Below are 18497 nucleotides of genomic sequence, written 5' to 3'. Positions count from 1 at the left end.
ACTCTTGAACCCTAAGCTTTCTTCAGAATCCTCCAGTTACCGCTACTTGTTTGACCGAACCCACCGTTCTTCAAACCTTTCACTCGGCTAAATCTATGAAGCAAAGGTTAGTGCAGAAAACCCCAATTCTTGGAGGATAAAACCCCAATGGTTTTATTCAAGAAAAACCCACACAAAGCCTCAATCCAAACAAAGATTACACAATCCTATTTGGACGTTATCACCACAACAATGCAGAATGATCAACAAAAGTTATTATGTGTAATTGTTGAGAAATGCAATGGAGAATGAAGATGAAGAGCACTTTGGTGTATATCTTTCACGTTTCTTGTTATTTGTTGAAGAAGAGACTCTAGAATATTTATATGATGCATGGACAAAGTAACATACATAACAGAATAATATTGCAAAAATGCACAGCAGAAAATTGAGTGCCAACAGCGACCAGTCAACCTGTTCACACAAGTCACTCGACCTGTTCAGACCCGAGGCAAAAACTACTCAAATGAAGCAGGTGATGAATCGACTCAAATAGGGGATGAGTCGACTCAAACATGGGTTTTCTAGAGTTGAGCCGACTCATGACTCGGCCTGTTCAGACCCGTGGCAACATGGTTCAAATGAAAGAGCCAATGAGTCGACTCAAACAGAGCATGAGTTAACTCAAACAGGTTTTTCCAGAGTTGAGTCGACTCATAACTCGACTTATTCAGACCCCAAGAGTTACGCTCCAAGTCATGAGTCAACTCACAGTTCTACTGCTCGAAGTTACGAGTTGACTCATGACTCGACTTGTTCATACCCGAGAGTTACGCTCCAAGTCATGAGTCAACTCAAAATTCTTAAACTGTCAAAAATGAGTTTTTGATATTTTGGTCAATTCATACCATTTTCTTATGAACCTAAGGTACCAATAATGATCAACTGCATTATTCACATCTATGAAATGCTCCTATATGCATGGACTCATTTCACTTATACTTTGAGCATGTTGGAGGATGAACGTATTCTATGATATGATGACACCGTCCAAAGCACACATTATGAGAAACTAAAAAGGTTTGACATCATTAAAATAAGGACAAGGGATATTTGCCCTCACTGAAATGAGGAACAATGTCGTGTATCATCCTGCTTTCTATTGAGTTTTGATTATTTTTTTTTAATGTTGGCATGTTAGTGATGTTGGAATTTTACTCCTGCTGCATTTTTACGTTCATGTTGAAAATGTAAAGTTGTTGCATATTTCGGTTCGGCTATTTGATTTGTTGTTGTTGTTTTATATTCATTGTTGAGCACTATAATTAACTTTAAGATCATGTAAATAACTTTATGATATAACTTTTAATTTTGTGATTTGGATTTTCATTGCGTGATAAATCGGATTTTTATCAGCGGTTTTCGACATCGATAATATGTCGTTACACTGCCGATTTCTATTTCCGTACATTAATAAAACATGATCAGTGTCGGTTCAGTCGCGTTGTGTTCACACAAATTCATTTCTTGTTTGAATATGCATAAATATATTACATCTGTTTTGCTGTATTGGAGGTTTTACTGGTTCTTAAATGCATATTGCTGCTTCAATTTGTGTAACTTTTGTTTTATTTAAATGCAACGAGCATAGCTAAGGAGGAAGAACTCTGGCCTAGTGGTTGAGGTGGTCTCCTGCTTCCCACAGGTCACGAGTTCAACCTTGTCGCGGGTCAGTCCTACATTTTGCTTGTTTATCTCTTCTTTTTTCCATTTTTCAAACAAAAATTATATCATATATTATTGATAGTAATATATTTATGACTAATGACTCATGATCCAGTGGTAGAGGCATTTGATGCTTCCTACTAGGTCATGGGTTTGAGACTTGAGAATTCTAGTTTTAGTTAGTTTTTATTATTATTACAATTTTTGTTTTTTACTATTTTTAACATTTTCATGTTCATTCCCTTTTTTAGATACTTGTTGATTTTTTATTGTTTCTCTGATTTCTTTTCTTGATTAAATATCGAGTTTTAATCTATGGATTCAACAATTTCCATGTTGTTATTCCATGATTATTTTATCGAGATATCAATAGTATTTCGCCACATTTTGACTCATCGTATACGACATTTAGATTATTGTCGATATGCGCAAACTGACTTTGAGCCCAGTACCTAGGGTTTTGTTTTGTTTTTTGTTTGTTTCTCAATTTTTATTTGCCTTGCACGTCTTTGCGTTATGTGACTTTGATTCGCATTCTCGCATTCCGATTTTAATCCGTGCACGTCCCGATTTTACTTCAATTTAATTTTTTGAATGTCTTGTAAATATAACTTATCGTGTTGGATATTTTTTTCACATGGCTTACTCTTGGGCCTTCTTACTATGAGACCATCCTCTTGCACCTACACTCATGCATTGTTTGTTCATCGATTGGGCCCGATTTAATTATTTCATTATCTTGAATCCCCATTGAACAAAATGTACCCCAATTCCCATGACGTGTAATAATTTTACCGTTTTTTATTTCTTTATTATTTGATTTTTTAGCTAGTTATTAACACAAGAATAAAACCAACTTCTTTTCAAAAAGATCAAAAATAATGACTCGACCCAACGTCGAGTATTTTCTCAATAAACAAATCAATTCATTTATATTCATCCCTTTTCTTTCAAATCACTTCATTCAAACCTTTCGCAATCGTTCATCAAATGCTTGATCCAACGTCAAGCCATTTTTACAATAAAAACTCAAAAATACTCAATGCTTATCAAACACTTTTAAATAAAGATGGAAATGGAACGTGGTGGATACCACACACTCCTGAGACTAGGATTCGAGATGTATATCTTGCCCATCTTAGCTCTCGCCATCATTCAAAACTGTCAAAGTAGTTTCTTCAAACCCTTTCTCGATCAAATTCAAAAACACTTAATTCTTATTAAACATTTTTACAAATAAGATGGAAATGGAACGTGGTGGATACCACGCACTCCTGAGACTAGGATTCGAGATGGATGTCTCGCCCATCTAAGTTCTCGCCATTAATCAAAACACATCAAACCAATCAAATTCTTTTCTCGCCACCGTGCGATTGACCCTTAAACCCTTTTCTCAAACGAAAGGCATTTTGTTTCAAGATGATGCAAAGCAACGTTTCATCCACTTGAATGTGTGAGTAAGGTTGCGACGTTGCCAGCGAATGTTGATTTGTAAATCCATTCGACCGTGATGTAAACGTCCCCTTCTCCACTTGTTTTGGGTAGTCCAACAATGTTTTCGTCGATTGACACAAAGTAGGCTTCGCTAAAATCGACCAATAAAGAAACATTTTTCTACCCAGAACTACGTAAGCCTTGAGTTCTCTATTGCACTTGGAGATACGTAGGAGCAGGATTTGTAAATTTTGTCAGGCCCATTAACAAAAAACTTAGGTCTAGTCTCCTTCGTTGCGAAAATTGAAAAACATTTTTCTCTCTTCTATTCTTTCTTTCCCACCTAATAACTTGAGAAGCCTAACATTTCAAACTAACACTAACGCGCACAACTAACCTAGCGGTTCCCGTTTAGTACAACGGACGTGAGGGGTGCTAATACCTTCCCCTTGCGTAATTGACTCCCGAATCCTGATTTGGTTACGACGACCATACTCATTATCGTTATTTCTTGGGTTTTATCGATATTCCCATTTCCTTTTAGAAATAAATAAAGTTTGGTGGTGACTCTATTCAGTCCATCATTGCGAGCGTACGATTGGGCTTCGCTAGGTCGTGTTCTCAATTTTTTGAGATACGACACACTCCATGTGATATACCAGTATTCTTTGAGCCAAATACACTATCCCTTTGTGCTCCATCTTGTGTCACCTTATGAACCAATAGCTGTTTGGATCATTCCCAAACACTTAATTCTTCGTATTTTCAGCCTTACCTTATAGTGGCAGCCATGTTAGCCCATGTATCGGTAAAAGTCAGTTTTACTCTTGGGTTCATGTTTTCACCCTTTTTGGAGTTCAAAAACACAGTTATTTGGTTTAGACCATACTGTTATCACAATTATTTTCATCTCCCACCACTAGTTCTTTGAACTACGGGGCTCTGAATTCCTCATTGCACTATGAGGATATGTAGGCATGAGGGCCCTAATCCTCACCGAGAACTTTATATATTTCTTTACTTTTTCCCATTCTTTTACGAGTAATCTGTAGATATCACACTTATTCGAGCGAGAACAATAAAAATGGTTCCCATGGAGTACCATGGATGTTAGGGGTGCTAATACCCCCCCCCCCCTAGCATAACCGACTTCCTTACCCAGCATATCTCTTTCCCCCGGGTTTTATCGATGTTTTCCCTTTCCTTCGGGAATAAATAAAGTTCGATGGCGACTCTATTGTATGTTCGAGCGTGCGATACGTTCGAGTATATTTCCACTAGCTTTAGCATGCCAACGATACTCTCAAGAGGATCTACTTTAAGTGAGGTCAACCCTCGACTTCAACATCCACAGGTTTGCTAAAGGTCCCTAGAGTCACAAGTCCCTCCCTAAAAGTATTGTCGTCATCATAAAATAACTTATGAGCTAACAACACTTCATGAAGAACCTACTCTATGAGGGATCTTCTCACCAACCCATCAAGACAACTACATCCGACAAGTCAGTACTACGCAACAACCATTCTATCTTAGGTGTTCTCTCCAAGCCTAGGTAGTAGGCTTATCACTCAATAGTATCATAAACCCATCCCACAATAAAGGATATAACATATATATCCATAATATATGAATAGAAATAGATATAAAGAAAGTAAAATAAAGATAAACACCCAAAGCACATAAAGTAAACAACCAAAACTAGGCTTGACTCGCTTAGGCCTCTCCCCAGCAAAGTCGTCAGTTGTCGCTATGCAAAAAATACAAAGTCGCCACCAAACTTTATTTATTCCAAAGGAAAGGGAAAATATCGATAAAACCCCTAAAAGAGACGAAGATGGTCGTCGCAACCAAGAACCGATTTGGGAGCCGATTATGCAAGGGGTGGTATTTGTACCCCTCACATTCTTTGTACTCAATGAGAACCGTTTTTATTGTTTTTTACATGGATGGGTATTATTATCTGAAGGTTGCTTGCGATTGGTTAAAAGGGAAAAAAGTTTAATAATTAGTGTACTCGCCAAGGATTCGGACCCTCATGCCTACGTATTCTCATAGTGCAATGAGAAAATTAGAGTTATGTAGTTCTTGGTAGAAAATACAGATTTGTCGGTTATTTTTATTTGACGTTGTTAACGTTCGCGTTCTAGTAGTTAAATGTTGCTTGTATGGTCGCACATGGGAGGATTAAGTGTTGTTTGTTTGCGGTAGACCGGAAATAACGTGTCCTTTGTGAAAAGGTTTTGAATGTCCTAAGGCAGAAAATTGAATTTGATTGGTTGTGAATGACTTTAGAGTAGGAGGCAAGTATCATACCACAAAAACTAAGTACGGCCGACAATCCGAGTATTTGGGAGCTGAAAGGACAATTGCATCTTGACCTCTCTTTTTCATCCTAAAATTTTTTTGTTTATGAAATTTTGAGGCGAGTTTAATTGTTGGTACTTAAAGGGAGACAAGCATCTAACCACATGCTAAGTACGACCAACAATCAGAATACTCGGGAGCTGAAAGGACAATTGCATCCTGACATCTCTTTTTAGCCCTATGAGGACCGAATTAAACTCGTTTATTGTTAAGTGTTTTTTAATGGAAGACAAGTATTGGGCCACAAGCTAAGAACAACCGACAACCCAAGTACTTGAGAAATGGTGTGTATAAGTATGTACACCTCATCATTTTTCATTCGTTTTATTATAAAAAAAGTTTTGAAAATGACTTGACGTTGGATCAAGTGTTTGAAGTTGAATATGACCAAAATGTGTTAATTAAATGAAAGAGGTACTTGACATTGGATCAAGTACTCGTGTTGCATTCGATTAAGTTTGATTTGGAAAAACACTTGATGTTGGATCAAGTTTATTTTTGTTCTTTTGAAAAAGGTTCTTTTTAGACCGCTTTTGATTATTTCTTAGTTAATGGGCGAGTGAAGAAAGTGATAAAATTGTTACACTTTCATGGGAGTGGTGTACATTTTACCCAAATGGAAGATAATCATACACCATGCAAAATTAAACCAAAAGCACACAAGAAACATCCATAATGGCAAAGTCACAACCATACAATAGTAAAGGCAAAGGATTTAATTTCTAATGAGTTCTAATTGAAAATTAAAGAGTTAAACTCTAAACTAAATTCAATTAAAATCTAAAGTAGAAATATATCCTAGTTAAACTAACCAATTTTAATGTGTATTTTTTATGAATTAACATGACATTGAAATTAAGCATGTCGGAACCTAACTTCTAATGGATTCTAATGAAAAATTAAAGAAACTCCTACAATTAAATTCTAAAAGAGAAAACATTCTAATTAACCATGATACATGAATTTACATGAACTACAATGTGTATGGTCATGAATTAAAAGCATAGCAAAATTGAAAAAAGAATGATAAAAAACAAGAAATAAAAAATTAGAAATTAAATCTGCAGGGGTGCATAAACCAGGGGATGTGCAGTCTGGAAACATAGGCTTTAGGCCTAACAGATAAGGCTCAAACACAAGGTATTGTTGTTGGGTTCAGCAATGGGGAGTCTAAGTAAAACAGGGGTATGAAGAGTAAAATAGTGGTCTTAATGGCTCTAAGCCTAACCGAGAATGCCAAGGGAAGAGGAACACCACCACCACAACTTTGCTCCACCGTGTCGGAGATGGCGGAGTTGGCTGGAATAAATAAATATCATCATCAATCTACTCCTCTCAACCTCCTATATCCTAATGTCTCATCAATTATTTTCAAAGATTAACAAATTCTTTAAATTGAAGTAAGAAAACCATGAACCCTAACCATGAAAACTAAAATTAAATGGAAGAGGAGAAGAATCAAGCCACCAAACCTTGGGGCTTTGATTCTCCAATGCAAAGGCTACATTGTAGTATCAAAAATTCAGCAAGCAAGAAAGAATAAAAATTCACCGACCTGCAAGAAGGAGAGTTGTCTTGGAATTTGTTCAAATTTGAAGGTGATTAAGATGAAGAAAACCAGAGGTATGCTTCTTTGAACCTTTAACCTTCTACTTCTTCTATGAACTTCTTCTCTTTAAGAATTAGCTCTGAAAAATTATGAACTGGATTATTATTGTTGATGTTGATTATTTGAGTATGAGAGTAGTGTAGAATGTAGGAGGATTAGCTCAATTGGTGTTAACCTTCAAGGTGAAGCTTTCTCCAATGGTGATAGAGCTTTATTGTAGGGAGAGTAATTGGAGAAGATGAATCGAGAGAATGAAAACTGAATTTGCAATGAGTGATTTTCTGCAGAAAATGATTAGATTTTTTGGTTGATGAATGAACATCTTTAGATTGAAGAGAGTAATGAGTTTATATAGATGCATTTTCCAACTATTTTGGTCATATTTTTCGGGCAGCGGCGGTTAGAAGTTTGGGAAGCAGTTAGTGTTAGACAATTTCATGAAGGAGTTAGTTATGAAGTTAACAATGTTAATGAGTTAATAAATTGTTAGTTTGAACTGTTATTGAAGTGTTAAATACAGAGACTGTTATGGAATTTTAGTTTGGCTTGATGTTAGGATTGGAATGAGTAAGTGTAGTTCAAGTGTTTATGAGTGCTAGTAATGTACGAATGCCTGATTTAATGCATGAAGTGGTTTATTTACTGTTGTTAGTTGTTGCATAATGCTTTTGTTAATATGTGTTATGTGAATTAAAGCTGGTTTGACATGTTTGAATGGCATTGCAATGCTGAATTTGGTTGTTTCTCTCCTACTGGTGCAGGTGTAACCGGTTACCTTGTACAGTGTAACCGATTACCAACGTGAAAACACGTGTTATGGGCTGGTTTTTTGGTTGATCAAAGTAGGTATAACCGGTTATCTAGTTTTGCGTAACCGGTTACCAATTCGAAAACATATATTTTCTGGCTACTAGAAGTGATGGGAAGGCAAGTGTGATCGATTACCTGGTTTTGCGTAGTTGGTTACCAACATGAAAACTTAGTTTTTTATGTATTGTTATGAGGTATTGGCTCGTGTGCATTTCTTGACCTTTGTGGTTTATTGTGTATTGAATATGGTATGTTTTTCCAGGTCTGACATATGGTAGGATAAACAACACTCTGGCGTGGCATGGGAGCTCACACATGGAGGACTCAAATGGATGAAACAAAGTGTCATGGATGGTCAGTTGCTTTGGTCAACCATTTGACCAAAAAGTCAACAGATGATCAAAAATCAATTATGGATTAAATGATGTAAAATGGTGTAGTTTGATTTTTAATCTTTTTTGTAATGGAATGGGATGAAATGAAAAATGGCCTTCTATAGTGTTTTGTATTTGAATACTTGAAATTGTACTTGAATGAACTTGTACTTTGATAAACTTGATTAAATCTCAAATTTGAAGAAGCTATTCTTTTAAAAAATAAATAATTTAAAAATTATTGTAATTTAATTTAAGTTATTATAAAAAATTTAATATAATAATTTATATTATTATTAAATAATATTATAAAATTAAAATTTTATTTTAATTATGTGACACGAAAAAGTAAGCTTAGTTAGCGCCGACATAAGTGTCCCGTATTAAATTAATTATTTATTTAATTAAAATGAAAGGAGAAAAAAAACACAAGAATAGAATAGTTAAATAGAGACAAAAAAGTTGAAATTTTAAATAGAAGAACTACATTAAAAATTTATAATAGGAGAATGAAAAGTGATTTTAACCTTAAATAAAATTATGACTCATTGGTATTGGAGATTAAACTCATATTTTATGTGAATAATTCAAGAGTCAAGTGCAATCATGGAATATAATTTTGTCACCACACACTTTCATTAGGTTGGTGAAGTTCTTATAAAGCCATTTGCATTTTTCTCAAGATTTCTCACTTGTATCAATTAATTTCTTTTGCAATGTTTCAAATCTCAACTTTTTTTTTAGTTTGTGTTACTATCTTCACTATAATTTTAAATTGTGTTATGCAACAATAGTTACAACTACACTATAAAATAATTATAAGTCTCGCAACAGCTTTACAATTGTAATTTCAATTGGATTGGTTGCATTTTGGCACAATATAAAGGTTTGCAACACTCCTGACTAGGATCAACCTTCCTCTAAACACCAATTTGTTAAGAAAGAATCCTCAATCACTTAACACACTTTGAAACACAACAGAAAGAATAAAAGAGACTTAACAAAGAGAATTTTAATCTACATGTATTAACCTCTTGTACACATAAATTACAAACCTCAAATGTTCAAATTTGCACAAATTTGACCAAATCATAGAAAACAAGTTTCTCGGAAATTAACAAACCACACATTCACGCATTTAGAGTACTAGTAACGCTTAGATCAAGATCAAACGTTTAAATTTAAGTTTGATATTTTAAATTAAAAAACAAAAATTAAAATATAAACTTTACTTTACTAAACCATCAAATCTTGATCGAACAATCAGTCATTAATAACCTCGATGCATGAATACGTGAATTTTGTGACTGCAGTGGATTCAATTTCGGCAAAACACTACAATTTTGGTAAAAACTACACTTTCTAACTTTAACAAAGTTAGGATGCCACATAAGTTTGCAAATATCCATGTCAATCCAAACATGTGATCACAACATATACACTAATACTAACAACTACCTCTTATGTTTGATTCTTGAATTACAACACAATTCACAACAAAATAGTGTAAAACATCCAGTTGTTCCTTTCCCACATTTAGAAAACAAAAGGGATAATAGCCTTAACATTCTTAGGAAAATCTTCAAATTTAGAGAGATACCATCTCCTAGTAGCATAACTCCTACCCAACAAGTAAAAAGTAGTGCCTATAGCAAAAGAGAATCCATACAGTGTTTGTGAAATTAATGAAAAGCCATAAAACCCAATAATCTCAAAAAGATAATGAGGACATATCACAAACTCAAATAAGCCACCTTTAGGAATCTTGTATTCCTTTTCACCTTTAATTCTTAATTTAGATAGAAGATAATGATGGTAGAAGTTGCCAGTAATGCCTACAAGAAACAATACAATTCCAGGGTACAACAGATTGATTGGTGGTTCTGGAAGATTCACTGTTAGGTGTTGAGCATAGACCATAGTTGCAGATGACACAAAATAACTCAGTGTGATGGGAATTGCAGACTCAAGTGCCATAGAACCACTATATTTGTGGACAAACAGAACCTACACAGGAAAGTAAAAATACCATTGTTCATTGTCCTGGAAGGTTGAACATTGTTATAATTTTATCCGTATTCAAACCAAATTCAGACTCAACCGCAATTGCGACGGCAATATTGGTGATCAGGTAGCTCCTTTAGGCGCATGCAATTTCATTGTTTTTCAACTGTGTATTTCAAACACTTTCCAATAAAAATAATTCACGCCGCAATGTCCCTGATCCACATCACAGCACTCGCAATGACCGCAATACCTACAACTACTATAACCGCATCCGCGACAGAAATCCGCATCACAGCACTCCCAATGACTGCGATACCTACAACTACAACCGCATCCGCGAAGGCAATTTAAAACTATACTTCAGATGTATTTATAATCGCAACACTCGCAATAACATACATGACCACAATTTAAAACCCTAACAGCAAAAACGATTAAAACCATACATGTGCACAAAAACGAAATTAATAACATAATACAAAATTAATTTATCAGTTACCTCAAAGACTCTTTTGAAGAAGTGAATCGTGACAGCAGATTGAAGAACGGTAGATCTAAAACCTTCGTCAGGAAACACCAAAAACGACGCCGCACCAGCTAGAAAAGCAGGAGTATACAACAGCAACATACCAGTTTTGCTCGACAATTTCAACTGCTGCTTTTTATTACCATTAGCCTTATCGTTATTATTAACGTTCCAGAATTTGGAATAGCTTAAGTGCTTTCCTCTAACTTCGCTGAAACCGGCGTTAGCGAGTGAAGCAATGCTGATAACAGACATAGCGGTGACGAATAGAGAAGGTGGGGGTGGGAATAGGAAGTTCAGTAACGTCGATATTGCAGCCATTGTTGTTTTGGTGGTACTGTGCTTTGGATCTGATGAGGTGAATATTAAAAAAATTGAGAGAATATAAATAGTGTACGTGGAAACATACAAACCATACCGTTTTTTTTGTTGTTGTTGTTAATTCGTGTGGGTTGGACGGTATGTGGTTCATTTATTGTATGTGGATTGGTTCGTTAGGTGGCGGTATTTAGCCAAGAATTTGTAATGCCGCCTCACAATTTGTTTGATTTGGCACATTCACACAACTAGTGTTTTTACCTCTATATTCTTTGTGAACTTTCTTTATAGAAAAAAATTTCATCGGATTTTTAGAATTTTTTATGAGATTTTAAAGGATTTTTTTATGTATAAGTTTTGGATGCACCATACTGTTTGAAAATACAAAAATATTTTCAAATTTAAGACTATTTTATATGGGTCGACCCACCCGAATCAAAATTTTATAGGATTTCGACTTTTAAATTAAAGTCTATATCTTTTAGGATTTTTTTTAGCTCAATCCAATACAATCTGCAATCTATTATGGCTAGTTCGTATGGACTACGGATAGTCCTCTCTCTCTCTCTCTCTATCTATCTATCTATCTATCTATCTATCTATCTATATATATATATATATATATATATATATATATATATATATATATATATATATATATATATATATTCTTACTTTAAAATAACACATTAATTTTTCTCATCTCACTAAATTTTATTTTTATTCAATTCAATCTTTTTCTTTTAAACCTTACATTAATATAATCAGCATTCTTTCCTCGTATTCTATTAGTTTCTCTTATGTTAAATATTCGAATATTATTTTATACAATTTAAACATGTGTTGTATTTAAAAATACATTAGCGTATTTATAAAAGATAATATAGTATTTAAAAAATGTATTATGTTTCAAATAACATAATTTTTAATTTAATTTATAATAAATATTATGGGATTTTTATTTTAACTTTTTATTTAAAAAAACATGTTTCGGGCCGGTAGCCTGAAGCACGTATAGGGTTGGGCTCGGGTAGTAACTTTCGAGCCTATATTACAACTAAGTTTTCTGGCCCAGTCATAAAAAACTACCCGTCATGGTCGGCTCATTCAGGGCTTGGTAGCCCATTTTGATAGTTCTACCTTAGGTGAATTCTGAGTCACACTCTAGGAGTGTGGCTTTTTTAGATCCAAAGATGCATATATGTAACATGTCCATAGGTGCATCTCCGTAACATACTGAAACAGAAGTAAAAAACTAGAAACTTATATTTTGACAAAATAAATTTACCATTCATAACATAAAATCAACATTAAATATGTGGTGTTAACATAAAATCAAACATTACATTTCAATATATAGATTGACGTTTTAACATCTTCCTATCTCTGTAGGTAGAAAATTCCACACTTCATATTGTAGATCTATAAAAGGGGTGTACTCATTGATCTTAAATTCTCGTCTGGATGTTGCACTAGAAAAGGAGACATTTGTGACATACCAGATGATGTTCATTTGCGACATTTTATATTTGTATGAGACATAATACAAGAGTCTATATTTATAGTAGTTGTAGACAAATATGAATCTCAAAAATTCTCTCTTGTATCAGTGGAGGTTTCGAAGATGCATATGTGAACCTCTCTTGATCCACACAAAAAATAGAACTTGTTTGTTTTGTTTGAAAAATGGACAAATTTTTTGGCAAACATCAAAATGTATTGAAATATTTGAAATTGTATATATTACACTTCATTAATATTAATACACAATCACATGCAATTAATTGATGACAAAAACTAAAAGGAATCGAAATATTTTCCGTCAGCTAAATCTATAAGTATGGGTAGCCCCCCTTTGACTTTTGTGCATTTGATTCTCTTCCAATGTAGCTCAATTTGGTGAACTCTTGCATCCTTTCCTCAAATAGATCCGGCCAAGTCTCGACTTTTGTTATTGAATGAGTTGACCACTCCACTGATGTAAGTGGTATAAGGAATCCCGGTTTCAAATAAACTTAAACAAAGTGTCGTGATTTTGAAAGTCACCCAATACACATAATATGATCATTCGGATTTTGAGGCGGGGCGGTACGCAGTAGAAAAAAGTTTCCGAAAAATTGTATCTTATAAGATCAATACACACTCTATCATACGCATTTGCTATGAGATGACAAATTTCAGGGAAGCACATCTATTTTTCCTCTGGTGTCGGTCCACTCATGCAAGAAACAAAAGACTCATAAATTGCATCAAAATTTTCTTTCTTTCCATAAAGTCGTGTGTATGATTCTTTATGGGTCTTCAATTCATGAATAAATTGTTGGAAGACGTGAGTGATCATCTTCTCCTTTACCGAGTAAAGCCGAAACAACTCAAAAATCGCAATTACCATCACCCTCAACATTGATGATCTGTTCTATGTATTTGTGCATAAAAACCGACATCTCGTCAATGAATGGAATTTTTGGTGGAGGCGGTGAAAGAGGTGGTTTGCTAATGCGAGCTCCTTTAAAAACACTTTTTTGAGATTTTGGAGTTGGTGAGTCTGGAAAAACTTTACCAACATGTTCAAAATACGAAGGAGACCGCACTGTGAATTATCACTCGATGTAGGCTTGACCTTCTTCGGAGCACCTTTTGTTTTTACCGGTTGAGAGGGTGGTTTCAAGTCAGTGGTTTCCAGATAAGAAATCTTCCTCAATTATTATTTGATGTCGAGTTTCATATTGTCACTGGCTTTCAAAATCTCTCTTGTATCACTTCCCATTCGGTCAAGATAGAGATATTCAATTTACCTTCTTTCATGACATCATCATCATCATCAAACCTAAGCATTTTCCAGTGAATGCAAACTTCATCCATTCTTAACGGGCTACCAAGTTTCACTTTCTTTTCTATAAGACAAGCACATGGGAGACCATAGGTTTTCACAATTATGCAACCACACTTTGCACTATCAGAGCCTACATTGTCATCTTGTTTTGCTTTGTGACTAATATAATTCAAACCTACTTGAGATATGTTGTCGACCAACTGAGAAAAAATATTGTTGTCTTTAAATATGTGTTCCAAAACTATGATGCTCCAACCAAATGATATTTGTATCTCATTAGGCTGGTTCTGGATAATTGATTCACTAAGTCCCAATCTCTACACAAATTGCCCTTACTATTTCCCAACCAATTCTTCAATGTAGCATGGGCAGACTCAACTTCGTTTGTTGTTGTATTCCCAAGGTGTCTAATCTGATTGGTCCATGCACAAATAATTTTCTCCTACACCTGGTACAAAATTGTGCTTTCAACATATTTCAACAAATATGAATATTTCTTGCATACCTTCCTGAAATGTATTACTGAACCTATAACTCTTTAGTAGAAGAATTTACTATAACATTCCATGCACATATTATTTTTTCCGCTATCACACCTGCCTGCACCATTTTTCCATCTCCGACCTTTATTTGTTCCGTCCTTACCACGTGTTTAACTAGATTTATCACATTCGTTATTATGTTAAACCTACAAAGTAATGCATAAGAAGTAGGAAATAAATTTGCAACCAAATTCATCAAAGCGGTATCGCGGTCGGTAACAATTACTTCCGGCATCTCTTCTTGATCCTTCAACATTTCCCGACACACCTTTAAAGCCCAAGTAACATTTTCCTTTTTCGCTCTCTATAAATGCAAACCCGCCAAAATAGATCTTCTCAGTTGACGTAACACCAATCATCTCCAATAGTGGAAGTTTGTACTTGTTGGTCTTATACATTGAATCAATGATGAACATAGTAGGAAACATGTTGAACAACTTGATAGAATGAGGAAGAATCCAAAATATATCTCTAACGGTTACTCCATCCTTGCACGTTCGGTACCTGGAAACATAAATGTTATCATCCAAAAGTTTTAATAGTTGTTGTATTTCACTTCAATCCTTCTTAGCACCTTGGTATATTGATATCGAATATTGTACACTTGCTTGATATTTAAGATATTTTCTGGTCTTTTACGTTTCAAAGTTGCAAGTATGTTTTTCGGTTGAACCAAATTCAATGCAATGTCTGAAACGCATTCCTTTTCTTCTGGCATGAGGCAACATGCAATTGGATGACCGACTAACTTTTCACACAACTCATGGTTATGTAAACCACATATGACATTAAATATCCATTTCTTTTTTGCCAACAGATAACCATGCAACTTAAAGGGACACTCACATTTTCTTGAACTGGTTACATCTCGTTTAAAATTTCGGAGATGAGGTATATATTTCCCACTTCTTTCGCATGTCATTGTCACAAATGTACCTCCTCTTCTATCCAAACCATTATCGAACCTTCTGAATACCACACCAAATCCTAGTTTGGAGGCCTCCGTACGAATCCATTGAAGCATGTGATCTTAAAATTCAAACTCTTGCTCATTTTTAAACTGGTTGCCAACATCTACCTCCTTCATAATAACACATTTGGCATCCAGAGACACAACATGTTTGGGGGAAATATTGGGATGTATCATATCTAATGAAAATAGTTATAATAAAAAACTCAAAAACTACTAAAACTATAAACATGGATGGAAAAATGAGAACATACAGGCTACGGTGATGCATCTCCATACGAATTCATACATAACCCAGAGATGCATCTCCGGATTCGACGCACCTTTTTTCAGACTAAAAACAAATTTAATGTGTTCAATGAGGTTTAAAACGAATGATCTTTACCTGGAATTACAATTTCTTTTTCTCATTTTAATGTGATGAAACACAAGAATAAAGATTTGGAATGAAAATATTGGTTAGGAATGAAATGGTTTTGGGAAAGGGTTTGGAGTGAAAAAGGATATGGGTATGTGATCATGCAGGTGACGGTTTTATCAAAATCACGTTTCATTATTCCGGAGATGCATCTCCGTAAATACCTGACATGCAAAGGTCACAGAAATTTCAAATTCCCGCCCTAAACCTCTGAAGATGCATCTCCGAAATATCCATTGGGATGCTCAAATATCAATATATTTATTGAAAATACTCGAAGATGCATCTCTTGAATAAAATTTTGTTTTACTCTAGGATGACACTCACTTGATGTGTCATAAGGTGGTGTAAGAGTGCGTCTGGAGATGCATTTTGAGTTTTCCATTTGGTGTTTTTCCATCCCATATGGTAGGATAAGAAACTCCCATAATTTTTTACCCGATTCTTGAATAATAGGTATAAAAAGCATACTTTTTACACCTAATTTTTAAAAACAGGTGTGAAATCATATATATTTTTAAAAATTATAATTTTATACCAGATGCGATGTAAAAACATACTCTTTTACATCGGATTTTCAAATATGTGATATAAAATCAGAATTTTTTTTAAAAATAAAATATGATTTTTATTGGTGTTTTCAAATATACCGGAATTTTAAAAAAATTCAGTAGTGTTAATTTCTTTTCCTATCGAATATGAACTACCTAATTTTTAAAAAGTCCAAAAAATTATCAAAGATATAGGATTTATAAAAAAATATGGTATGTTAGCTACCTGAACTCTCTAACTACATGTTTTTTAATGTTCCTTAGGGTTATAAAAATAATTGTTAGTTATCAAATGATTTACAAAATTATTTTTTTGTAATGATATAAAAAAAAGTATAAACAATAAGGAGTATGAAGAGAAAATAAATTTTGTTGGAATTGTAAGATTTATAATAAGTGAAAAAAACTAGTGATAAAATTGTATCACGAGAGATCTTATTCCATGTGTTTCAAGGATTGGTCTAATAGATTGAATTTCAGATACTTTAAATGTGGACTGGTTTTTTTTTATTGGTTATAGATATGGTGCACATTGATGTTGATAACAAAGCTATTATATCTAAAGATGATGATCTAGAATATCCCCCAACAAGGTGTTGTACACGTTGATGTTGGAAAAGGATTTACCAATAAACAGGAGTTTACTTTACATTAACATATGTTTAAATGGGTCCACACGAAGACTTCAAAATTAGAGTTTGAAATTTTTATTGGGAGGTCGAATTCTAGTTTTAATAGAAGACATATATTTGTTACAATCAGATGCGAAAGAAGTGGCAAGTATAAAGAGTCTATCCGAAAGTTGAAATATGATGACACCATAACAAGAAAATATGGATGACCATTTAAGTTGCGTGGGTACCACAAATTGAATAATGCATGGATATTTAGTGTGATTTGTGGTTAATATATAATCATAGATTGTATCACAAACTAGTTGGTCATTCGATTGTCTGTCGTCTAAAATTTGAAGAGAAAAAACTTGTTTTTGATATGACATTGAACTTGGTTGAACCCAAAAACATACTCACAATTTTGAAAAGGAAAAGACTCAAAAGTATCTCAAATATTCAACAGATATACAATGTTCGCCACTAAAACAATAAGAGGATAAGAGGTCCAAGATTTAAAATGCAACAATTGTTGAAACTGTTAGATGACCATTATCATGTATCTAGGTACAAAGTTTGTGAGGGTGGAAAAATCGTTCGAGATATGTTTTGAACTCGTCCTAATTCCATCAAGTTGTTTAACACATTTCTCACAATAGTGATAATTGATTCAACATATAAGATCAACAAGTACATAATTTCTCTTCTGAAAATTGGATGTGTTACTTCTAAAGAGATGACTTATTCAATTGGCTTTGCATTTTTAGAATATGAAAAGAAGGATAATGTTACATAGGCTTTGGAAATGTGTCGGAATATGTTGAAAGACCTAGAAAATACTGGGAAAAAACTCATCAAACCAAGAGCAGTAATGATAATAGTTTTAGCTTTAAAATTGAGTTGCATTTTTTCCTTGTCCTCCTTGGTCCTTGTTTCTCTATATTTGTTTTCCACAAAATCATCAACTAGTTGTGTGAGAATAAAGCAACCATTTTAAAGATAAATCTAGATATCATAATCAATCCCTTCTAATATTATTCACATCTTCTTTTTCCAATAAGCACACACATCTCCATTGAAGAATGGGAGTTGTTTAGTGAATTGTTTAAGGACATTTCTACTTCCTGAGATGATTAATTTTATAACAAAAGTTACGCTCTTATGCCACTTGTTGAATAATCGAATTCAAACACAAGAGGGGGGGGGGGGGGGGATGAATTGTGATACTCATATTTAAAATATTTTTCACAAAAACTATTTATATTAGAAGTCAAGATAAAAAGAGAATAAGCAATAAAAAATATAAATAAAAACAAAACAAAAAAGATAAAAGGAAATCATATAAAGATATATGGTAAGAAAGATCACACCATAGATTATCTTGGTTCGACCTTAAACCATGCAACCTACTCCAGTCCCCGAGATT

The 18497-nt window shown here is 34.0% G+C and overlaps 1 protein-coding gene across 1 annotated transcript; it reads right to left on the bottom strand.

Moving 5' to 3' along the window:
• Positions 1–9689: 9689 nt before the first annotated feature.
• On the bottom strand, positions 9690–11347 carry LOC127127482 (uncharacterized). The gene is made up of 2 exons (XM_051056676.1): positions 10802–11347; positions 9690–10302 (listed from the first exon to the last, which is right to left on the bottom strand). The coding sequence occupies exons 1-2, from the start codon at positions 11147–11149 to the stop codon at positions 9832–9834; spliced, it is 819 nt and encodes a 272-aa protein (XP_050912633.1). The 5' UTR covers positions 11150–11347; the 3' UTR covers positions 9690–9831.
• Positions 11348–18497: the final 7150 nt, after the last annotated feature.

This window comes from Lathyrus oleraceus, chromosome 1 (assembly GCF_024323335.1).
Source record: "Lathyrus oleraceus cultivar Zhongwan6 chromosome 1, CAAS_Psat_ZW6_1.0, whole genome shotgun sequence".
In the NCBI taxonomy this organism is placed as follows: Eukaryota; Viridiplantae; Streptophyta; class Magnoliopsida; order Fabales; family Fabaceae; genus Lathyrus; species Lathyrus oleraceus.
The sequence above is the reverse complement of the archived record's forward strand: the minus strand, read 5'-3'. Positions and strand labels throughout refer to the sequence as shown.

Bases quoted from the DNA above. Each gene is read 5' to 3' on its own strand.
- LOC127127482 (XM_051056676.1), bottom strand. From the start codon at position 11,149: ATGGCTGCAATATCGACGTTACTGAACTTCCTATTCCCACCCCCACCT. The intron at 10,303-10,801 runs GTAACTGATAAA...TTTCCTGTGTAG, and splicing joins TCTTCAAAAGAGTCTTTGAG to GTTCTGTTTGTCCACAAATA.